General features: G+C 29.4%; 1 protein-coding gene across 1 annotated transcript in view; it reads left to right on the forward strand.

The window, feature by feature from the left end:
• Positions 1-26927, forward strand: part of LOC107443562 (integrin alpha-PS1) — a gene marked incomplete at its 5' end in the record, with an annotated part of 110291 nt that overhangs the window by 61694 nt on the left and 21670 nt on the right. The window contains 5 exon segments of the mRNA XM_043041376.2: positions 18568-18689; positions 19524-19603; positions 21170-21352; positions 23621-23774; positions 25803-26007. Coding sequence (XP_042897310.1) covers positions 18568-18689; positions 19524-19603; positions 21170-21352; positions 23621-23774; positions 25803-26007 — 744 coding nt within the window.

Genomic DNA, 26927 nt, shown 5'->3' on the forward strand with positions numbered 1-26927 from the left:
TTTTTAGCTTGTATATGTGAACATGTTTCTTTGATATTTGTATATGTGAACATGTTTTATACATGTTTCATGTTTTTCTGATGTTCTCTAGTAAAAATTCTATCAGTATTAAAAATGGGTGGACAGGTGAGCATTTAGAAACGCTTTTTGGAAAAGATGAACCGGAGTTGGAACATGATTTTAAAGAACTTTTAAAAATGCAGTTTGATTCATTGTCTCGCCTTCGAAAGAGTTTATTCATCCCTATTTTGCCTAGCAGCGATAATAAAAAGGCTAATAAGTTTAAGATTTTTGTTTCATGTGACAAAATCTTTTGATTTTAAACAAGCATTATTCCTAATGCATCCCTTTCATGTATTTAATGGCAAGTATTCAAAACAACATTTGTCACAGAAAATTTATCACCCGTACCAAATTCGCTTTATTGCATCCAACAGTACTCTTTGATACACTGCAAGTTACAAGAAATATTACCCAATTAACCGGAAGCTCGAGGCTCGCAATGTCATTGTCAAACAAGACGAAATGCGATTGGGTATATTGACTCGCGTGGGAGATATGAAGATGATGCGGTAGTGTATTTGAGAAAGGGGAAGTGAAAGAAAAAGAAAAGCGTTGGCGGTCTTCTTTTTTCTTTCTTAAAAAACAGGGTGAGTGGATTCATCGTTGTCTTTCGAAAACACACCTGTTCTAGGGTGAAGGTAAAGACAACACAGAAGAAATTAGGTTGAGCTTAAGCTAATAGGACAGCGATTTTTTATAGAATTTTTTTTTGTTCAGAACCTAATGAAGCTTAATAAAAAGGTATTTAAAACTGCCAATTATGGCTCCATTTAATATTATTTGATACATCCAGCTGTCGTAGAATGCTAGCCACGCCTAAGAAGATTTCACACTTGATCTAACAAATTGATCGGAAAAAATTGGAATTTAAATTGAATAAAGCTTAAATTGATAACGATGACTATTTTGATTGAGTTTCTTAGATCATGTAAGCCAACAGATAAAAAAAAAAAATATTGTAAATTTGTATTTTACCAATTTCATTTTATTTCATTACCGGCAGTTGAACAGCCGACCCAGTTCTGATTTTATGATCACCGCATGTACTACTCCGTAGCTTAGTAATTTTGAACCCAACCTAGAAGACAAGGGAACTCCTTGATCGAGCATTGGGGCAAACTAGCCTGGTCTAATTTTATTCTAATTTAGTGGGGGAATTTTCTGCGTCATACCTCTGCGTTGTACGAAGGGGGAAACCACGAAAACGTCCAATGGTTAGCCCGACGGCAGGATGATACTTATTAGCACTTACCATTCTTTTAATAGGTAGACTCTTTTTTTTTTTTGTCTAAAAAGTGAAATATGGCAGCGCAAATGTTTTGCTGTCTGCGTCTTTTTTCCTTTTTACATGGAACTTACCGTCATACATTAAACATATAAATTACATAAATATTTATAAATTATTTATCGTTTTTAGAGTTTCTTTCTCTTTTGGCAGCAGATTTTTCTTAAATATTTGAATCAATAGTAGGGTTTACTCTTAATTATTTCTTTTTTGATTTCATAACTATGATTTTGACCGTCACAAATTATATTTGAAATATACACGAAAATAAACTGGTATTAATGCTGTCATGTTTTTTACAATAAAAGAGAAAAAAACTTTTGCTTATCATAATTATTATTTCTTTGCAGCTTTAAATATCGGGAGGAACCTAAATTTTCGCATTGATAACTGTATAATGTTACAGTAAATAAAAAGAAATGACCATGCATTCTGATTGTTTATCTATGCATTATTACTTTTTTTCCTGCTTCTACTTTTCATATAATTTTATCAATGGACATTAATGGTTTACATGAAGTCTTTACCTTTTAATTGTTGTTTGTACTTTTCCACTTGTTGTTTTTACTTAATTACTTGTTTTACTCTAAATGTAATTTTTTTAAAGTAAATTTAGATCAAAACAATGCATTTATCAGTCAAAATAAAATAAACAAAACAGGAAAAAATATTTGCTGGACAGAATAATACAAGAAGTGAAAATATTAAAATTTCGATTTGTTTTTAAAACAAATTTAGAAATTAAGGGATCAAATTTCGAATTAATAAAAAAAAAAATGTATCCTTATGGAAATCGTACATAGGCTGAGTAGTGAAAACGCTATTATATTTCATTCTACCATTTACAAAAATTAAAAAATTGATATGCACTGTAAACAAAAAATCGATTGCTCCATCGTCTTTTGAAATGATTAATTTAATACTCATTACTTTAATCTGTCACTTAAGAGCTTCTGTTTTCTATCTTATTACATTCTGTTTAAATCACGTTAACAGAAAGGAATATTAATTAAGCACGCGTATCAAAGGCTAACTCGTGAGTGTACATATACTCTTGTAATTTAAGTAACCTTAATTTTTGCTTAAGCACGATTGTTAAAATAACCCCCTCTTTTTAGCTTCGCCGCCTCGCTTATAGTGGATAATTTATGCATTAATTACACAAATTTTTTTATTCGAAATTAATAACGGAAATTTTATCATTAATCATTAAAGGAAATATCATTGGCAATTTTTTAAGAAACTTATCATACATAATTTATCACACATATTTATCATACATAAATTTATCATACATAAAATGATTTTTGCATTAAAATATACATGAATAAAACAAACTTTAAAAGCAAGTTTCATTCATGTGCGTCAAGAAAAAAAAATTCAGCTTTTGGTAAATGTGATAACTTATTCAATTTCATGTTATTTTATTAAAATTCTAAAGCATGCATATTGTAGTCAGTTACCGCACTTACGTTTTTTTTTAAAATTAATTAAATGATAAAAATTCCATGATATAATGTGTCACCATTTTGTAACAATATTGTCCAAAAAATCTGAAAGCTCTCAGAAAAATTGATTAAACGTTGATCCACAATGTTGATTTCCTGAAACTTGAATCTAAATACCGTGCATATTTTTCTGCAACCCATATAAGGTCATGAATTGAACCTCCAGTTCAATTTAAATCATAGCATCATGCAATCGAATTTAAGATTGCCTAATTCGCACAATAATAGGGTTCAACTTTGCACCTTATTAGGTTGAAGCTAATGTGTTCAACTTTGCACCTTATTAGGTTGAAGCTAATGTTTTAAACTTTGCACCTTATTAGGTTGAAGCTAAAACAATATTTAGGTTCAATCGATGCTATTCAAAATTTTTAACAGTTGAAAGTGCAACAAAAACTATATCAATAAGATATATGCCTATCAGATATATCAATAAGATATATCAATAGATATATCTTATTGATATATCAATGGAAACATCTTACTGATATATCAATAGATCAATCTATAGATATATCAATAAGATTGTTACACTTTTAAGCAAATAAGACATTGACTTTATTCTTTCTTTTTCTTATATAAATTCTTGGTTTTAATTAAATCTCGAAACAAGCATGGAAAGTTTGTTTTTACGCATCAAATTAAACTTCAAACTTCAGTCTTTTACCGAAAACAAGGATCTGGACTACATTAATATTTCATACTTATTATGAATCGTTAAAAACCTTTCAAGGAACAGTTCTCTTCATGGGATGAGGAGAAAAATGATTATTAAACGTCCTAAAAAAGTGAAGGAAACTCGAGAAGCATTTACCTACAGATACCCCGTGTCGCCATAGCCGATTTCACCGATTTTAACTAACTAGACCCCCTTTGAGTTTCTTAATTTTGCTCCCCACTGTGAGTTTGGGTGTAGGCCTACAGTCATTGCATTTGCAAAAAGTTTTAATGGCGGTACACATCGCCTCAATGAGAGTCCTGTTGTGATATCGTTTATGTTGGGACCTTTCAGACTTAAACTTTTTTTTAATGTACCTCATAGAGGGAATTTCCTTTTTTTTATTATATAATAGGCATCCAGAATGCATGCACGATTTGAGCCAAAGAGTCTTCTTTATGAAATAGGTGCGTCTCCTCACCCAAGGAATCTTTGTCGAAAAGATTGGTGACTTGCCAAACAGCCGCCTTTGTTGATTTACCATAGTTAGCAGGTTTTAATTGGCCATCTTGAGCTTGCTGCTTCCTTTGCCAAACGAAAGCCGCCTTTTGTGGTTTATGTGTTTACTCCTAGAGTGCAAAAATATGTAGAAGAGCCCTTAAATGTTGCTGAGTAGGTGCGAGAACTGACTTTTTGGCATTAAAACATCCAGAACGAAGTTTCAGCCATGGAAACGAATCTGTTGAACGGATGAATGACTCTTCGGCATTATTCTGACAGTTTTTAACAAGCTTGTGATACCACCGTGCAAGGAAAGAATTTTTTGATGCTTTTTATATGCATAATTTTATTTTGAAGATTTATGATGGAGAAGAAATATTGTTTCATACAATTGCTTCTGTACAAGACATTTTATGGCTTAAAATACATACTTGCTTAATTAATTTCAAAATAAATCAGAAGTAATTGGGATGTATAACAGTCAGTCAGAACTGAGTGGAGGAGAGAGGTTATTTTTGCTGAGATAATTTAACATTGCTATTGGGAGAGGAATTTCGTTGAGTCTGTGTTTTCTGATATTAAATTGTACTAGTTATTTTGACGAAGCTTAAATTACATATAGTGCCACTAGTGTTTGCGCTCTAAATTTTGATCAACTAATATTTTAAATAAGGTTGGAACATAATATAATTATATATACATAATTTTTTAAAATATTATTTGATCCAGAATCATTTAAATCATTTTGATCAGAATCAGAATCATTTTGATCAACTAATATTTTAAATAGGGTTGGAACATAATATAATTATATATACATAATTTTTCAAAATATTATTTGATCCAGAATCATTTAAAGTGATTCCGCACTTCCTCACTAATGTATATTTTAAAACCAATCTACATTATATAAACCTTTGTTTCAATTTCACGTTTTAAATTCCTTATTTCTTTTAGTACGATACTAGTTAAGTTGTTTTTTGATAAAGCTAACCCTTATAGCTATTTTAGCTATTAATATTATACTTTCACTGTTCGTCATAAGTATATAATCTATTATAAATCCATTAGAAATTATATACTAGTTACTTTCTGTTTCATAGTGTGCAAAATAAAGAACTGGACTACCCTGAATTAATTTTGATCCAATGGTAGGATATTCGCGTTCTAGGACCATTCTAAATGATTCGAGGTGTGACCTTAACTATTCTAATTAATTAGTGCAGACTGCGTAGGATATTTTAAGATACGAAATCAGACGCAAAAAAGTACTTTCTCTGAATAAACATACATATTTTCCCCGACAGAATCGGATTTCTGACCCCCAAAATATAGGGTGTTGCTATAATAACCGCGCAAAAAATAATTTTTAGTAAATATTTATTATTTTTTATTTAATATTAGTCGAAAGAATGTTGAATTGGGTATGCAGTTTTTGTATGCAATTTTTTACATCTTTTTAAGGAACATAATTTTACATGGCAAAATACAAAATTGAAGTGAAATCGGTCAAATAGTTTCTGAGAAACTGATTTTCAAAAAAGTTGTATTTTAAGAATTCGATTTCACAGGAACTATTTGACCGATTTTACTCAAATTTTGTATTTTGCCATGTAAAATTATATTCTGTAAAATGATGAAGAAAATTTCATTCCATACTATTCAAAATTTTTTCGACTAATATTAAATAAAATAATAAATATTTACCAAATAATATTGTTTGCATGGAATCATCTTTTGATAAATACATTTTACAATTGTGTGGAAAAAGCTTTAAATTCGTTTAAAATTTTTTCGAGATATTGCGAATACGCAGAAAGTAAAGTTAACTTTAAGAAGTACATCCTAGATTGCGGCTACCCCCATATTTTGGGGGTCAGTAATCTGAATCCGCCGAAAGGAAGGTATGTTTATTCAGAAAAAGTACGTTTTTGTGATTGATTTCAAAACTTAAAATATCATATGCACTAATTGATTAGTCTATTTGAAATCACCCCCTTGAACCATTAGGAATGAGTCCTAGAACGTGAAGATACGATCACTAGATCAAAAGTTATTAAGGGTGGTCTGTTTTTATTTTGCGCACTTTGCATCCGAATGCTTGTTTTAATTGGAAGTATTTTCGGAAAGAAACGCATGTTTTTTTAAAAAAATATTTTTATTGTTTAAAATTTTTATAAATTCTATCTTTCTTATAACGAAAACGAAATTTAATCACTCCTCTTGCATCAATAATTTTTTTTAAATGTTTTCAATTAGAGACTTTCACGGAATACATAATGCGATTGAAAAGGAAGTTAGATATGATTTATGTTTTTTCTTTACTATTGACCCTTGTTAAAATATTAAAGAAGGTTATTAAACTTAGAGAAAAAAAAAAAGAAAGAAAGAAAGAAAAATAGATAAATAAATGAACAAGAAATAAAATAAATGTTTCATTGTTTTAGTTTTTATCACTAAAATACTTTTTTTAGTTCGTGCGAACAAAATTCAAACAAGATGTTTCGTGGACGGTTAAGTATTATGAATGTTTAGTGGTAAATAATCTTTTTAAAAGCTGCCGACTGCTCCAAATTTTCTAGATAATATTTTTAAAATATTTAATTTCTAATCGACTTGAAATGTACGAGAAAATAAATTAGAAATAAATAATAATAATAATAAACGTTTCCAAAATTTAAACTTAATTTTAAATGTAGATAAATAAGTTTTTTTTTTTCTGTTCTATCTTTCCAGAAAGATATTTGGAAATGTAAATAAATGGTTTTGAAATCAGTTGCCTTATTTTCGTGTTGTTGCTTAATCATCATAGCCTTAGACCACCCCTGGCTTTCATTTATTTTGCGTATTTACTTAGAAGAAATGGATGTTAAAATTGTTCTTCGGGGAACAACACAGAACCCCTTATGGTTCACCCACTCAAGCTCATCCTGTTCCTTTTCCAAGAGTTATGAACCACGTTTGAAAAGCTCTGAGCTATTAATGTTCATAAACATTCAGATTCGGGAAGTTCAGGAAGAGGCAGAAATTTTGGAGGCACCATTTTCTCAGAGCAAATAAATCATTTTTGCGAACTCGGTGGAAAAGGGCCCTTCTATTTATATGATGGTGAATAATATGAGACGATTTCTAAGGTTCCATAAATGTGTGGGGATTACCTTTTCCAATCCATTTCATGCACACGTCACCGTTTACAACGCCCGTTTGCACGTTGCATGATTTTAGGATGATCTATTTTTGGAGATGAGGTTTATAGAAGCTTTAGAATTAATAAAAACAAAGTAGAAAAAAAGAAGAAGAATGTGTTGTCTTTTCTTTGGGATTGCATTTGTTCAGTGTTTGTAATGTTTGTCTTTTCTATTTCTACTTTTCCCTTCTACTAGAAAAGTGTTTCAAAGTTGCTTAAGTTAAAAATAAATAGATATATGAAGATAGATATATGAAAATAGAAATATTCGAACGCTACTTTTTGCTCTTCTCACTAATAGCATTGAAATATTATTTTTTTTAAATGTGATGCAGATATTGGTTTGTTTTGAATAGAAGAAAAATTTGAGGTGCAGAATGGAAAGTTAAAATTCTATGAAATTTCCTAAAAAATCAGTAAATCGAAATTTTTTTTCCACGGTGTAGTAAATAACAGGTAACAGTGCTTTAATACTCTGAAATATTGTACAATTTTTTCCATCTTTAATATTTCTGTATCAAACATCATTTGAAATATATAACAATCGTAAATGGTAGTTTTTATTCCGCATTTTGATAGAATAGTTCTTTCGTATTGATAGATCTGACATTTAAATTGGTATTCTTTTTTATATTCAATTTCTTTTCACCTCATACAGCTTCTATAAATAAGGTTACAAGACCAGATTATAAGAAATGTGTTACAAATAGTTTTTAGAAGAAAGTATTACAATAAACGAAGGAGATACTTTCCTTATTTGAATTTTTTTCTGGGGGAGGGGATAATTTTCGTTTGTTTTTAAAAGGTGAATTGAGTTCATAAAACATATAATGCATTGCTTTCTTACAAACGTTTTTAAGGATTTTGTACATTTTAATAATTCTTACTAGCATTGCATAGACAGTAAACAAAATGTTGTACTTGATCGTTGAGAATCTTTTTCCAAATATATTAAAAGGAATGAAAATTAATATTAAAGGAATATATTTCCTTATTTTAGTTAAACACTTTTTTATCTTAATTCTTCCACAACTAGTTTAGTTTATAAGTATGAATTTAGCTATTACAACTAGTGTAGTAATAAGTATGAATAATGTAAGTTCCTAAAATGGTTGGATTTTCTTAAAATCGAAAAAATAAAAGGATCTAATTTTAAAAAAATGGTACTATTTTGACTTAAACAAAATAGAAAAAGTGATTAATAAATACGAATAAATAAATACAAATCAGAAGGAAAAGGGTTAAATTGCTGAAGTTTTCTCAGCAAGTAATTCTTCACATGTTCTGCAAGCAAGTATCTCAGATTTCTATATTCGAATATTAAGAAATCACTTTACAGGGTGCAGCGAAAAAATTAGCAAAAAGTTATTGTATCATATACAGGGGCTGTCAAATTTTTACGCTTTTTTGAAAATTTTTTTCTAGCGGTAACTAAGCTTGTGTTATAATGTATTGTTGTAAGACGTAATATAAGACGCAAATGCTTAACAAAAAATTTGTTTTTCCATTTTTTTTTTTTTTGCCTTACTGCGCGGCATTATAGGGATTTAATTATTGAATGTAAATAAAAAAAGGGCTATGATTTTTGGGCTAAATCTTATCCTTATGTTTCAACCACAGAGAAACTCAAGCTAATCCTTTGTTTCAATTTTCCCGCTTATATTTCTCTTTTTCAGATGGGTAAACTTAAAAAGATTAACTTATAAAGAGGCCGCCTGTGACTTTCCTTTCTCATCGCGATTTCGATGATTTTTCTTTATAAAAAAAATTATAAGGGCAGAACTGTACAAAAAAATTTCAATTGCGCTACGGTATTTTGGGCAAACACAGTGGAAAGAATGAAATGAAAAGGAGGGATAAAAAAATAAAAAAAAAACCATAGCTGCCCTGTTTGATTACTTCAACACAGCATGCGACAGAAAATGCTCTCCACAGATTTCTCTTTCTTGTCATAATTCATTTTTTTCGCCTCAAAATTTTAGTAGTTTTGTAAAAAGGAATGTAAAAAAAAGAATAAAAAAATGCGCCTCTGTCCGTTCAAATGAGATACTATCACAGGTGGCATGCCCTTAACGACAGATTAATATTTCATCTTTACTCGTTGCTGAGTATAATTTATAGTACATGCTCGCTGTCCTCTCGATATAGAAATGATAAAGTTAGGTCCGTGAGAAACGGCCAAAAATAAAGTTGTTTGCGATAAATCAGTGCTCGAGCTTACGCTGTTTATTCATGCAAATATAGGCATTCTATTTCTGGAAGAGTTAGTTGTGGGTATAATGACTCAGTTCAGCTCAGTCTCTATTTAACTTCGAAAAATGTCATTTATTTAATTGCAGAAATCAATAAGCATTTGTGGTCTGGAAATTTTCATAAAGTTAAGACTTTAAAATTGAAATATAATTATCTTTTTTGTGGATGAAAATTTTTGAATTCGGAGCACATAAAATATTTCTGTTTACTAATATTAGCGTTTTTCTCAATGCTAAATATAGGAGTTTTCTGGTGTTATTGGTGGGGTTCAAAATTACAAGGTTATGGAGAACGTTGATATGGACACAAATCCCTTATAGATTGGTTGCCCAGCGCTGGCTAAAAAAACAAAAACAAAGGAAATTTACTTTAATTAACTATTAAGACTGTTGTAATTTAAATCCATTGATGTTAAAATTAAATTTTTTTAATGTCATCCTCAAACTCCACATTTAAAATGTATTAGTCAGATGAAAAAATTGTTCCGAATAAAAAATAAACTTTGAAAAAAATTAGGCCGTTGAAAACCAGTTTAATTTATGTGTTTATTCAAAGTGATTAAAATTTAGAACATAAAAATTTGCATATTTAGGCATGTATCTTTAGCATGTATTTGCATATTTAGGCATGTATCTTATCAAATTATTTTCGAATATTTACGAAGTTCTCAATTTGGGAAGTTCTAAACATTGAAGAAAAAAAAAATTGGGACATCGAAAACCAGTTTAATTTATGTGTTTATTCAAAGTGATTAAATTTTAGAATTTAAAAATTTGCATATTCAGGCATGTATCTTTAAAATTATCAAATTATTTTCGAATATTTACGAAGTCAATTTGGGGACTAATTTTCTGTATGTGTAGAATTTAAAATCACTAAAAAAATTTTCCAGAACCAATTTTTGAATAATATATTTTTTTGAATTAAAAATCGATTACGAAAGGAAATTGAAAATGCTCTGAAAATAATACTTTAAAACTCTTATCACATGAATTTCGAAAAGAAAGTGGAAGTTAAAACTAAAAATTATCCACTGCGCCTAAAAACAAGCTTACTTTTCTTGTGGATTGTTACTATTCCAGAATACGCCCTTCAATTATTTTAATGCATATTGCTTCTAAGGATTGGGTTGATTACTCAAATGATTAGGTTTTGCTAACCTTGACAAATCCAACCGCAGATTTCACGTGTGACTTCCTACTTTGTGTCGTGATGTCCTTTAACAGAGTATCGCTCTGCATGAAATGGAGATTACTCTCACCTAGTGCGACCGAATTCATAAATTGTTTCTTTCTTTTTTTTTTTTTAAGTGAGTCTCCTCACCCACCTGAGTAATTTAGTGGTTTCCGGAACTCTCTCCTTTTCCATTTTTGGAACACGCTTCGGAATATCCATTGTAAGAGGAGGTGACTTATTTTGAGATTTTCGCACGACTTCTTCACGTTGGTGGTGTGTGTTTACAAGGTGGGAAAACTGAGACTTACGCTTGGTGTTTTCACGCTATTTTCACGGTTATTGTAGTTGGCCATTTGCCCGTCAACTGTGAAAATTTTCGCTACTTTTTTCCGACGTTAAAACCACTATGTCAAATGCTTATGCCTATACTACAGTAGGGAACCGATTATCCGGAACGATTGGGACCATCGCTATTCCGGATAACTGATTATTCCGGTTTTTTGAATCGCTACGAAAAGCCGTTTTTTTTATTGTTAAACCCAACTAAAAAAATTTTTTTTGTAAATAATCTTAAAAAGAAGAAAATCGATGAAGTAATACTCTAATGATTATTTCCAAAATGATGGTAAGGTAAACATCTTTCAAAAAAGAACGAAAAATCCAGAAATCTTATGAGGAAAAACACATTTTTAAAAAAAAAAAAAATGGCGGGAAAATTTATCGAATTTCGTTCCGGTTTTTGGTTTTCCGGTTTTCTTATTTCCGGATAACGGGTTCTGTACTGTAATTTATAAGAGCCGTGGGGGCTCAGGGGTTAGAGCGTTTGCGTTTCAATGAGTTGAACCGGGTTCGAATAACAGCGATGGCTGTTTGATACGAATTCCGCACCGACCACAGTCCTCAGAGGTAGACGGATCATAGCTTAAAATCCCCTTGCCGTCAGACTAACCGTGGGAGGTTCTCGTAGTTTTCCTCTCCATGTAACACACATGCGGGTTTGTTCCCTCGAAAATCCCTCCACGAAGGCAAATTTCTCCCAATACTTGATCCAGGAATTCCCTTGTCTTCTGGATTGGGTTCAAATTTGCAAGGCTACAGAGTTGACCACTAGTAGTCGCAAACCCAAAAAATTGGGTCGGTTGTTTAATGACGGTTATGAAATAAAATATATTAATTTATAAAGAGAAAAAATAAATAAATTAACTGGCTCATAAAGAGCGTGCATTTTCAATTACGTTAAAATAAGTAAAAAATGTTGCATTAAGTATTTTAATAATTTGTGGTTATGAAATACAACATGAAACACCGGTGTCTTTCTATGTGTTAAAAGTAAATTCTTCCAAACAATAGTTTTTCAAATTTGCACTTTTTATTATTCGAAGTTATTTAGATCTAAGAGAAACAGTTATTCATAGTTGAAATTTCTTTAATTTGCGAAATCAATTATTGATAAATATTAGAATATGAATGACTAAAAAAAAAAAAAAAATTGCAAACTGGAATTTTTTTTTGTTCAATTATAATTCCAATAATCTAACAGATTTTTTTAGTGACTGTTTGACTGTTTTATAAAATTAAAAAATTCCAAGATATATTTTTGCTTCTAATTAGAGCGTCAGAGGAAAAATATATAAAAGGTGCTGCTATATAAAGGTGTGCCATCTGCGTCAAGGGGTTAATGAAATTTACATAGAATATGTGACATAATCTAAGATTATGGAGCCTATTATAACATTTCCGGAGTCTTCTTTCCCCCCATTAATTTTAGAGTATCGAGTTAAAAAATTTTTTTCACAAAATTACCTTCAGCAATTTTAAATTATCGTTTGAATCCAGCACATTTACAATAATATAGTTGCAGTGAAACGTGTTAAGTTCACCACTTCTGTAAGTTGATCACCTGTTTAAGTTGATCTCAACGATCAAGCACCAGGCTGGAAAAAAGCCCCCAATTAAATTACCTCTTTATAAGTTGACTATTTGTCTAAATATATCATCAAATTTTTGTCCCATAAGTGGTCAACTTATACAAGTTTCACTGTAACAACAATTATCGCAATATTAACGTATTAGATAATTATAACAAAAATATTGTATTTATAGTTCACAATAGTTATCGTGAGCTCCACATTTACCGGAAAGCATGAATTCGTGGCAAAGCTTTTTAAAATCACGATATTAAAGTAATGTTCGATATTTCACACTGCATCGACAGGTTACCCAGATCTATCGATAGAGCAGTAATACAGATATTATATTAATATCTAAAAACTGTTTTATATTATCATTCCCCTTTCGTATTTTGTTTTAATAAATTTACTAATAGCGCTGGTCCTAGGTAAACTTTGAGATAGTAAATGTGTATATGAAGGAATGAAAGTAGGCCTAAAGCATGAGTTTCGTAAATTGAGACATTAGCACTCCTTCTCACCTGTTGAAACTAAGTATACACCTTCTGTAATTTTAAGACGGCGTTATGAGAATTTGATGACTATTAGATCTGATCCATTGCTGACTCCTCCCCTGAATGCAAGAAAACGATTTCTTTTATCTCCACCCTTTCAAAGATTGTTGTTATCAGAGAAGTTAGTTGGTTTGAAACCATCCATTATTTTGAAATGGATAGATAATGTCTCAATCTCACGCAATCATCTTAAGATCATTTCCTGGAAAAAATTATTTGTATAAAAAAATAAATATCATTTTACATTCATACCAAATATGGGTAATTTGACACATTCATTTAATCTTTCTTTCATAATTTCAGCTTATTTAATTTTTCATTTTTAGCAATTAAATGCCTTGGTTTGTGGATTGCTTAGTTAATATTTATAACCCGAAACAAAACTTTATAAAACACCTATAGAAATAGGATTTTTTTAGAATTCTCTATATAGCGTAGTTAGTGATGTTATGAATTGGTTTCCTTTATCTCTCTCTCTCTCTTTCTCTCTCTCAATTGGGAAACAATTAATTTGATTTTTAAAATTTTCTTCAATGTAACTTTTTGTACTTTGCTGAGCAATCTTTTTAAAGGTAAATTTATAAATATTTTAAATAATACTGACTAATTCTGTAATTTCAAACTGATCAACAGACTATCACACACAAGAAAATTTAGGGTAGGCCATTGGATAATTTTTTCTGAAACGTGATAAAATCTCCGTTTCTTGCGATTTTAAGTAAATTTATAATAGCATGAAATAAAAAAGACATGTTTTTGTTATTGTATTGTAACTTGAATTAGATTATGAGGCAAAAACTCTGTTGATTAAGTTTTTTTAAAAAGAATTTGTAATTAATAGTCTAAAAAGATTGCTAAATGTTTGAAAACTGAAGAGAAATTTTAAATTCGAATCAGTTGCTTAAATATTTACTAGAATGATCCTATAGAATTCGGAGGACTTATCCAACTCTAATTTTTGTTAACCAGTGGTTTTTGAACAAAAAAATATCATCCCAGATTAATTTTATTTATGTTAATCGATCCATATATTAAAAGAGGTCATATTTGTGAGGAAAATTCATCCACTGTAACGTTAGTTACAATAAAGGCATAATTTTAAATTGCGTCTATTTATTCATAGATGAAAAATTATATACCTAATATCAAGGTGTATGATTAGACTAGTTATAAAAATCGATTTTTTATTTTTAATTACGAGATAGTGAATTTCTAGAATATCGGGTGTATAAGTCGACTACTGAAAAAAAAAAAAAAAAATACTGAAATTTATATTTTACTGCAAAATCTTTTAAAAAGTGTGAAAAATTTCCAATTCTTTGGATGGGGATGGAGAGGAATTTTTGAGAGATTTAGCAGACGAGGATGAAATAAAATCATTGCTTTGAGGGATTCGTATGACGACACTGCAAAACTGCATGATTGTTGACCGACATAGATGATGTTCTATAATTTTTAAATTTTTAGCTACATATGTTTCATAGCGTTGCATTTTTCGTAATAAATATTATTATAATATAAATAATTGTCTTAATAAATTATCTTAATAAATTNGACGAGGATGAAATAAAATCATTGCTTTGAGGGATTCGTATGACGACACTGCAAAACTGCATGATTGTTGACCGACATAGATGATGTTCTATAATTTTTAAATTTTTAGCTACATATGTTTCATAGCGTTGCATTTTTTGAAATAATTATTATTATAATATAAATAATTATCTTAATAAATTATCTTAACTTTTAACATTCTTAATTTTTTGTTCTGGATATAATTTATAGTAATATTTCTCAAACAAACCTTTATGTGTAAAAAAATAAATAATAATGATGGGAGGAAATGCAAAATTAATTGTATAGAAAAAATTAAAACAAGGTTTTAAAAAAAGTAAATATATAGTTATTCATATCTATCTCATTGTTTTAATGCTTCGATATTTCGCGATTAACGATTATCCAAATCTATTGCCGATGTAATATTCGAGCCCTAGATTTTCGTACAATTTTGGGGTTCGAAAAGGTCGACTTATACAACGACGGTATATGTTAGTTACAAATATTATTGAGTGTAGCCTTAGTCACTCTAGTCTTGCTACTCCATCAAGAAAGTCATCATTTTTGTGAATTCCTCATATAATGAACTATCATTATCTTGGGTTAGAAATGTCTTTTGTCCTTAACGCTTTCACACATTATTTTTTGCAGAGGATTAAACAGTAAGACAATGAAAAAAAAATTATACGCCTAGTAACATCCTATCATTTATTTATTGCCCAACCCTTCTTTAAATAAGTTAATACTTGATGGTATATTCAGTCTATTCGCATTTCCTCTGAAAGAAAGCGAATTCAGTTTTGTGGGTGCAGCTTTCGAATCGTTTATTTCTTAATGAAGTAAATGACACTTTTTTTCTGACTCAGCGTTATACTATATTGCCACAATTGTTTTCTTGCTTCATTTTTTATCTTGAAGAGTAAATTTCTTTCTTTTTTACTTTCATCCCAATATTATTCTGGTTACATTAGCTAGCAGAATATTTACGCAGTTTGCTTAGAATAAGGGCAGTTACTTTATTTTTCTTTCATGCCATAAAAATGTTGCATAATAATAGGTTATTTATTCAGAAGAGTATTTTAGCGTTCGCGGGATCGTCTTTTTGTATATGTCATAAGCTAATTGAAAAACTCGACTTATGCAAATATCGCTGACGTTATGCAATGAACTTGGATAATTTTAAAAGTCTTCTATATTTTTTAAATCTGCTCGATATTTTTAGGCTTATAACAAGAGCTTATCTGTTTTTCGGCCAATTAAAAATGAGTAAAGGATTACTTAATCAGACTGAATTTTCTGTCTTAATGCAACAAAGCTTTAACGAGGCTATTTGGTTATTTACAATAAACTCTGGGCCCCGCTTGTTTCAAACTGCCTAGTAGCGTACTTAGGCTCAGGTGCTCCCTATAAGCAGTGCTCAAATGTAGCATACGCGTAAATAAAACTGTCAGTTTCTTCGCTTGTACTATGCACTCTAGACAATTGGAGTTTTCGGTCATTAACTTTAATTTTCATGAAGACATGGAACAAGCGAAAAATTTAAACTTAAAAATATTTAACAATAATGGAAATAAATTTAATTACAGAGGTAAATTTAAACATTAATTGGTTTACTTAAAAAAATCCACTTCTTTCTAACCGCGAATATGCGAGAATTACGTATGGATGCAAAGGATTTATTATTATAATTATAATATCTCCCGCAGTGAACTGATCGTTAAGACAGGGCTCCTAGCAGATCACCGAAGTCAAGCATTACTGGCTGCGGTCAATGTGCGGGTGGGTGACTACTTGGATCAGTCTGCGTAGGGAACGAGGGTGTGCGGTATTGGATCTCGTTAAACTGTTCTACCGTGAAGTGCTCGACTTCGCGTGCAGTCGTCGGGCTACCGAAGCGGGGGTGCCATTCCCTCTGCAGAGGATCAAAATTGTGATGGCATGTCTTCGGATCATCCTTAGGGATGTTTCCCAGACCGTCGCCAATAGCCCATTGTGCAGCTCCAGTGCGACGTAAATGAACTACAACAACAACAGTAATATAATATCAAATCATGGCAAAATAGCTTTCATAAAATTTTTTTTCCAGTACTATTGAAATAAACTAGACATTTTTAAAAATTTAATTAGTTATTTATTAATTAATTATTAATTAATAAGTTATTAATAAATTATTTTTAAAAATTAAATAATAGACNGCGATATTGGTCCTCGTTAAACTGTTCTACCGTGAAGTGCTCGACTTCGCGTGCAGGTCGTCGGGCTACCGAAGCGGGGGTGCCATTCCCTCTGCAGAGGATCAAAATTGTGATGGCATGTCTTCGGATCATCCTTTTAGGGATGTTTCCCAGACCGTCGCCAATTTCTAGTGCAACGTAAATGAACTACAACAACAACAGTACTATAATATCAAATCATGGCAAAATAGTTTTTATAAAAACAATTTTTCAGTACTAATGAAATAAAGCAGACATTTTTGAAAATTAAACAGAAGAACTTTTAATTTTTGTCTGGACCCTTTTACACATACAAATCTTTTTATTAAGGACTTTCACATATGTATGTCTGAATCTTTCAATTATTTGTTTGGGTGGTAAAAATCATTATCAAATTTATTGAACGAAATATTCGAACGAAAACGTGTTCTACCGTTGGAAAAATTAGTTACCTGAAGTGTCAGAATCAAGTGTATCATTTTGTTTCTATATTAGTCGGTAGATGGTGACACAAGCGAGATATCCCAAATATTTTCCTTGAAATTAATCTTATGATTTTTAGCATTTGTTTTTATTGGATATTTTGTGTATGTTAAAGTAGGTAAAAGTGTTAAAAATAAGTAAATTGACATTAGAATTTAATTAAATTGAACGATGTTTGATTAACTTAAGCAACGTCTTGTTTTAATTTCCATTTTATTTTTATTGTCGTATTTTGTTTTTTGTCTCTATCTGAAGTGTTTCATTTTCCCCCCCTTCAATTAAATGCATATTTTATTCAAAAATAGTATTTGATATGAGTGCTCAAGTTTTGTTTTTAAAAATAATACTATGAATAGCATATTTTTGACTAAATTCAATTTATCAATGTGTGATAAGTATATTTAACTTATTCTTCTGGAAAAATTAACTCACGAATTTGTCAAAAACATGTTAGATAAATTTAAGAACATACATATGATGCATGCTTGCTTCCCTACAAACCTTGGCATGAGACATGTATTTTTTTAAGTTTTAATCTGTACTAGGATTAAATTCTAATGCATTGCCATCTCTGTTGTGATTCCTTATTACGTACTAGAATTTTTTTTCTTTCTACTCTGTAAGACTGCAAATTAATTATTGTTCTTTTAAATTTTTATGTACTTTTTCTTCTTTGTAAGACTGTATCTTCTGAATAGGACTGTATTTATCTATTTTTATAATAACATGGTCATAATTTTGAATCATGAGTTTTCTTTCTTTTTGAATGCATAAAAAGCAAATAATGTTTTGCTTGTAACCATTGTTATGATCCTCTCTATCCTGCATTTATTTGATTATTTTTAACACTCTTTTCAAAGCTAGGCTTTTTTAAAATTTGCTTTTTTGAGTTAACAATTTGAAATCCAAAAGGATAATAATAAAAAACTAATTCAACATTGAATTCACTATATCAAAAATATTAAATTGTGATTATTATTTCTTTCCTCAATATATCAAAAAAATTACTGTAACTAGTATCTGAAAATATCATAAACAAATTGTTAAGTAAGGATAATTTATATGCTTTGCTATCTTATACTATTTTGTCACACAGAAATTTGATAATCATTTAACATACCTTTAAAAAAGCAAGTTTGATATTTTTTTTGTACATAAATTGAAAATAAATCATTTCTTACCTTTTATATGAATATTAATTTGTTTATATTTGTTTCAGATTATTAATTGGTGCTCCCAAGGCTAGAACAGTTGGCTATAACCATTCTGGTGCTGTGTATAGTTGTCCTCTAACAAATTATAAAACTGATTGCTCTCAACTTGTAATAGATCAAAATCTTAGTAAGTATTTTGGTTTTAAGTAGAACAAATTTAAAATTTATTTTGAAAACTATAATAAACCTTTTTGCTGATTTAGTTTGTTAAATGTTGAAAATAATTTGTTTTCTTTTGATTAAGATTTGTTCAATAAGTATATTTCAATTAAAATTGAATTTAATAAGAACAGAATGTTACATATTTTATTTGTTATTTTATTATTTATTTACACTGTAGATTTGTTATTTTTTTTCTAATGTTATTCATATTGACATATTTTCGTCGCTGTGTACTATTATTTATTGCAATTTATTCTATCTTATTTTAAAATTAATTTCTTTTTAGAAAATTTAAATTATATAGAGTTGTAAGTATAAGGTTTATTTTAAAGCTGAAAATATTGATCAGGAAATACCATTATAAGCAAATATAAAAATAGTATGGTTCATAAAATTATTGCAGTACCATAAACAGATATTAGGTCCAGTTCTAAGATAAAAGTACATTTTTAAGCAAAATTTAGATTTTCGAAATTATGAATCTTGATCTAATTTTAATTAAAAGTGTTTTTACTAAATATAAAAAATTTTTACAATTTTTTTTCAGTTAAAAAAATTGTAAATTTAATTTTAGTTTACTATTAGTTTCAAACGTTTGAAATGGCACACATATTGTTAAAAATTACTCAAATCTTGTTGTCATGGTGAACTTTGAATCATGTGTTCCTTAGAGAAATAATTAAGAAGTCAGATAATTTTTATGAATTGTATTTTAATAATGCTCGATTGCTAATAACCTAATACTTGAACTACAATAAGTGCTTTCTTTGATTCTTATCCCTTTTTTTTAAAAAATTAGATCACGATTACGGAGTTATTAAAAACGACCAATGGCTAGGAGTAACAGTTTCGAGTGGAGGACCAGGAAGCTATGTGATGGCATGTATTTTCTTCTTTTATTTATAACATCTTAATTGCTTGTATTTATGAAATTTTTCTAATAATATGTACATTAGTAGATTGGCTCTTTGTTATGTTAAAAAAAAAACAACTAGATGTTACTGGCTATTTCATCTTAAGTGTTTTCAAGCAAACAAATTGTGTAACTCATCAGTGTGTTTAGTTAAAATGAAAAATTTCATTAACTTAAAATGTATTTTTTTCGAATTCAATGATTTCCATTTTTTATTTTGATGCAATTGTTGAAACTAATTTTTGAATTCTAATTTCCTGGTAGTAGAAACCTTTCCAGCTAATTATTGGGTACTACAGTTTATTAGAGCATTTGCAGATTACTTTTCATCTAAGTTTTATTTTTAAAAAGCAAACAATCAAATGGAGGAAATTGCTGAGACTTTTTTTATTAAACTATCACTACATCTGCATTGAAAGAACACTCACTGCAAATAACAAATATTAAAGCATTTTTTTTCTTCTGTTACTTGATTACAGACTTTACTGCATAATGATTTATTTTATTTATTCATTGTGCAAAATTCAGCTTAAGTTTAAACATCATAAAAGTTTTAGGCATAATTTTTGGGGCCATATATTTACAAATTTTATTACAATTACGTTAGATTATGATGAATTTTTACAATAATCTCTGTCAATCAGCATTGAGGTCGAAGATGAATTTGATGGCGATAGTGCTACAGTTTCATGCCATCAATTCTACTTCAGGGGTTTTGAAAATAGCGTATAGAATATATGGTGTATTTTTCTATGTTCAATTCTAAACCCTTTTTTTAGCTTCAAAATGATGAATTTTGCTGTTTTCACTTATTGAAAAACATGTTTTGACCAATTACTGCAAAGAAATGAGCCTCCCTTCCCGCAGATGAGAATTTTTGAATTCAAAATTTAATATTACAAATTTTAAAGATATCTATTATGTTCAAACTGCTTTTGTCAGTTGGTGCAATGATGGTACAAAATATCTTATGATATAAAAATAAATTTTAAATTAAAAAGAAGATTTAGTATTATAAGTTCTTGAAAGAATTGATTGGGTAAAATGTAAAGCTCTGTAATGAAAAATTAATCTTGATTTTCAGAATAAATGTAGATTTGTATCTATAGCTCAAAGATTTATGTTATCTGAAGTAGGTTCACTTTGAATTACTTGAAAAAATCAAGGTTCTATTTTAAAATTCCTCATTACTTGGAGCAATCAACATTCTTCCTTACAAATAGGCTGATTGAAGCTTTGTTCCACTTTCTTTAGAATTATTATTTTTTTATTGTATTTTTATTTATTATTAAAGAGTGTGTCTTAGTAACTTGACTGGGATTTATTTTATTACATTTGTACCTAATTTAAATGATTTTGGGTAGCATTTTGTTTCTGTGGGCTGAAGCAAATCCTGACTATTGTTGTTACTATTATTATTGCAATATTATTAACAATTATTTGACTATAAATTTTATTGCTTACTGATTTATATCATTGAGTTAGTTATCATTACTATATCAGTTCTAAAATATTGTATAATTCTATTTTAGTCATGCGCCCACCGATTTGTGTTGTCTGGTCCAGACTATCAATGGGGTCAAGGCATTTGTTACTCTTTGTCTCAAAATTTAAAACTTGAAAAGGCTTTTGAACCTTGTAGAAATCGTCCTGTTAATAAAGCTCATGAACAATATGGGTACTGTCAAGCAGGTACAAGTGGTATGGTTGCTGATGTAAGTATAATGTTTACTATAATTGAGGAGCTTATTGGAAAAACCGACTAAGTGATATTTTTAGAAAAATTGAGATTTCTTGGGGAAAGTTCTTATTTTAGCTATATATAACATTTATTTACTGCTAAATTTATTCATTCCGAAGATACTCGGTGGAAGAATTGACTAAGTGACATTTTATTTGAGTATTCATTGGGCGGAAGTGACTATAATCAGAAATAGTCAGAAAACAACTCTTGAAAATTTTGCTTGGCATTGAACGCTAAGGCGCGGGGACAGAAAAAATTTTGAAAATGAAAAACTTGAAGCAGCTTTCATACATTAAGGAAAAATTATGTTTTTTTTTCAAATGATTTATTAATTTTAATTATTTTTAATTATTAATTATTATCCAAAATGATAAGCTTACTTATATGTTTGAGAAAACTAAATCCAACTTTTTCATAAAAATCGGCATGGCTCAGCGGAGATAGATAGTTAAACTTTCTTTTGCTCTCTGTTGGTGAAAATTGCATTGCTGTTGCAAATTATACTTTGATAGAAGCATACCAGAGCTCCATTGGCATCGGACTAATCACAAAAGGTTTTTGTAGTTCTTACCTCCATTTTGCCCAATTGTTGATTACTTCTATTTGAAAGAATTCTTCTTGAAGGTGAATGTGACTTTGTTCTTTAAACAGGTGTTCTCTTGTCTTCTAAAATCAAAGTTAAGAAGTTGAGAATGAAAAAAAACTGCATGTTCACTGAGTGGATTAGTGCTCAGCGGCAGAAATTTGTGAAGCGGTAACCTATATTATGAAAAATATTTTTATAAATTAAAATGTGTCATTTTTGCATGAAACTGCATTATTTTTATTGAAAAATTAGTAATGTAAAAACTTAAGCATTCATTTACTCAAATTCACTTAAGTGTTACTTAATTGTTTCTTCCTCTAAGCTTTTCAATTATGCTATATATATGTATATATATCTATGTGTGTGTGTTAATGCAAAATATGTATTTTAAAAATTTATTGGTTAGAAATCTTTAAACTTGTATATTAAGGTCACCTTTTAAGTATTTTATCTATTAGGTTAGATTCCGGAGTGATAATATAAAAATGCTTTGTTGGAAGTTTATTTGTGTAAAATAAATAAATAATTTTGATTGTATAGATAGTTGACCATTTAAAGCGAAGAGCAGATGGTGGTAGTGATTCAAATTCGTTGTAAGACTTACAGATTACTACTGCCGATTGATTTTTACTCCTTAGTTTGGAGAAGTGCGTCATTTAATATTATTACATTTGTAGTGTTCTCGATATAACATGTTCTTTCAACTAAATGTTCACTGAAACAAATAACAAATGAATTCAGAAGTTTCCACCATCATGCTATGATGCTAAACAAAAAATAACAAATGGTGATATTTTACATAATTATAGCAAAATAAGGGATAACGCTCAGAATGTGGCAAACCTTAAACTGTGATATTAAATTACTTAAATTTGTTTTAGGGTCATGACCTTTTAGAATTTATAAATTACAGAAAACTCCTATAAATGGTAAAATTTCACATGCATTTGAAAAAAAAAATTACGAAAATTAAACTTCCTGGAATATTAAGCCTGTTCACACATCGCCTTGTAAGCATAACATAAGCGGAAGGATACACCAGAAGTTTTTTAAATTTCTTCGGATTTTAGGAAGCTTATTTTTGTTTACAATCAACCAACCATCCATTGTACATTATAAATATTTACAGGCATCATAAATATATATTTTTAAATTGATTAATTTATAATATTTTGAATAATTATAATTTCTAACTATAATAATTAGCTATTTTATTATTCATAACTTCAATTTTTGTAGTTAATTTTAAAAAGAAAAGCAGAGGCAGAAAAATTTTAAAAAATATATTTTGATTAATGTATTTAATTTTAGGCCAAAAAATTTCTTATAATTTAATTTGATTAAGTATAGTTTAGTCTGAACTGTATTTTTTTTTCAAATTTCATGTATTATTATAGTGATACTGAAAAAAATCAAAAACATTTTCTATAAGCAATGCATACATACATTTGATGAACTCCTCTAAGTGTATTATCAAGGCCTTTGAAAGTGTTTTTCACTGATTATTTTTGGAGTATTTCCTGTTTTTGATTTCGCAGCCAGTAATTTAATTTTCTGGAAATCTCTGATTTTAATAATTTAGTTGCTAAAAGTGTCCTAAAACTGTGTTCTTTTTCTTTGTATTTATATTAAAATTATTTTATATTGTTACAGGGGAACACTATAGTAGTTGGTACACCTGGTCCTTTTACATGGCGGGGTACAGTATTTACCACTAGCATTTCATTTAAAATTCGTGATGATAAACGTTGGTATTATGGTCCAATTATGGAAGATGCTTCTCCTGTTGATAAGTACAGCTATCTCGGTGAGTAAAATAGACTTTGATTTTTTTAAAGTTAATTTTATTATTAATAAATCTGCTTTGTAAATTTTAGACTTTTTAATTTTAATTTTTGATCTATACTTTATTGTGGGTTATTATAATTAAATGCATGTATAGTGAGATCACTTTATAAGTTTAAAAAAATTAACTGATGTAAAAAAAAATGAAATAAATTTTTAATGAAGTATAAAATAAAATTTTTTAATGCATAAGTTGCCAACCTGTATAAATTTCACTTAGAAGACAAAAATAGAAACATGTTTTGGTGCATTCTGTTTAGTAAAACAAGATAGTTTTTCTCACCAAGTTTCAAATTTAGTTAAAAAGTTTATTGACGGACAATACTGTTAATTAAAAAAACCTATAAAACAATATTTTTGAAACAAATACCCTTTGCAACAACAATGTAAGCAGTCTGAGGACATAATTAACAGATGTCTGAGCAATTATTTCAGTTAAAATAATGAGACTTGCAGCCGAAAATGTTGTTTTGTAGTTTTTCCCCAGTGCCATCTGATGATTTACTTAGTAACTGAATAGAAAATCGATGAGAATGAATCTTAGTTTGTTAAGCAGAACACAGCAAACCATTCTTTCTCTTCCTGTTGTTCTTTAAAGGATTTTTTGAATAATTTCTCAGTTTTAGGATAACTGACATGAAATTTAATCCTTTAATTTTCAATCCCAAAATCAGCTTAAGGTACGACGCTGTTTGCTCATAATTTCATCACCATTTGCGTAAAGATTTAAATATTTTCAAAATACTGTTGAAATTTTATCAATTTTTTTTAAAACATTGCTGTGCATTTAACTTTAAACATTGAATTCAGTTGCTAGTCTTAGAATTTTTGGCTTAATCAAATATTATATTTTGATATTAAATTTACTCTTGTGTTGTTTGTATGTCTTGAAGGGCAGTGGAAAAAAATATTGTTTGTAACTTGTCTCTGCGGCCACGACCATATTCCCGATATGTGTCTTGTTGGAGGCATAGGTGTGTCGTTGCTGCGTAGATCATGTGCTGGCGTTGTTGTTACAAGGAGTGATCAAATGAAAAGGTACGAAACAACATGAAAACGTAACAGTTATGTATTTGCATATTCCGCCATGGGAGAGCGTAGCGAGAGATCTCGGGCTGCGATTGGAGTCTCTGACTGGGATCGGAGCATGCACGGGCTCCCGCATGCGCAGGAGAGAGCAGAGGCTCTTATCAAAAGTGGTGTCCACTGCTCACAGAGGATGTGGTTCTGCTCCATGATAACGCACGTCCACATGTCTCGAGAGTCACACACATGGAACTGGCCAAGTTCAAGTGGGAGACGTTGGAGCATCTGCCCTACAGTCCGGACATATCGCCCTGCAATTTCCATGTGTTTGGTCCACTGAAGAAACGCCTGAAAGGGAAGTGCTTCAACTCGGACGACATACTCAAGGATGCTGTGAAGGACTGGGTCTCGTCACGGCCACAGGAATTCTGAGAACAAGGAATCCTGTGACTTGTTCATCAGTGGGATCATTGTGCTCAGGCCTATGGTGTATATTTTGAATAAAGTCTACACTTGTACCCACCTTGTCGTTTCGTACCTTTTCATTTGATCACCCCTTGTATTAACTAATTTAACATTAATTTTATAAGATGCAGCTATTAATTATTTTAAGCTAGCTGCAATAATGTACTTCTTTACTTAGCTGTAAAAAATTCTGAAACAACTTGTAACATCATCTTTTTGAATCCTTCAAATCTGATAATCTTAACATATTCAAAAATCGATAAACTTTTGTTCTTTAGCTGAATTTTCAGTTTCAAGTACAAAAAGTATGTAATGAATTTGTCCAAAAAGTATGGTGAATGATTTAATTGTATGTTCAAACTACTTCTTGTTTGTTCAATACTATTCAGTTTTTTTAAATTTTTTTTTTATCTTTCTCATTGAAGGAAATTTCGAGTATTAGTTTTCTGTTTAATTATTGTAACTTAAAAAAATTCTAATGAGATATTTTGAATTCTAGGTATGGCTGTGACTTCCGGCGCCTTTTTCAATGGTAAACAAAGCTATGTTGCGGGTGCTCCTCGATCAAATGGTACAGGACAAGTTGTTTTCTTCACAAAAATAAATAAAGCTGTTATATTTGATGTTCAACTGATTCTGAGTGGAGACAACTTTGCTTCTTCATTTGGATATTCACTTACCTCAATTGATATAAATAATGATGGGTAGGTTAATTTTTTTTAGTGATTTTTTAATGATTGATAATTATTAAGAAAGTTTTCACTACTTTGATTTCATGTTTATATATCTGAGTATTGTATTTTTGAAATCCTTAATTATTTAAACAATGTATTTTATTCTCAGTTTTAAAATATAATCAGGTTTAAAATTATTTTTATTTTATTTTAAAAAAATTACTATTTGTTATGGTTTAATTTTAAGTATGATTGTTTAATACTTAAAATTATTTGTATTCTTGTTTAATTATTTATATTTAATTATTACAGTTTAATTATTTGTATTTAATTATTTGTATTCTTGTGTAATACTTAAAATTATTTGATGATTGTTAAGTTTCTTCCACTGTAAAAAAAATAATATGCCCTGTAAGAAATTGTGTAACTCATGTAGTACAATCATTATGAGCATTTATAAACTGATGTGATTTCTTGATTCTTCTTTCCTCTGTGTTAATTTGCCAATTGTGTATCAAAGAAAGCAAAACCATGTATTTTCCTTTTTTTTGATATAACTGCAGATGGTAGATAAATGCAGCTGTACCGATGTGAGAAAGCATATGGGGTCCAGCTATAATTCTGGACATGACAACTCTTTTGTTATAAAACAAATTACTTAAATCGATTTCTGACTCTTGATAGGGATTAAAAAGTTCTCATAACTAGAAAATTGAATATAAGTCATTAACAGAAAATTGAAATCTAAGTCATTAACAGAAAATTAAATCTATTTTTAGATTACTTTGGATCCATACTGAGCACATTTTTTTGGGTTTATATTGCAACATAGTGCAGTCAAACTTTGATATCATGAGCTTTGTTGACATAAATTTTTCCATGACAGCAAAAAATCTAAATACCTTATGCATTTGCTTTGCTAATAGAAAAAAAAAACTTTTTCAGCTTAA

Source organism: Parasteatoda tepidariorum, chromosome 1 (assembly GCF_043381705.1).
Source record: "Parasteatoda tepidariorum isolate YZ-2023 chromosome 1, CAS_Ptep_4.0, whole genome shotgun sequence".
Lineage (NCBI taxonomy): Eukaryota > Metazoa > Arthropoda > Arachnida > Araneae > Theridiidae > Parasteatoda > Parasteatoda tepidariorum.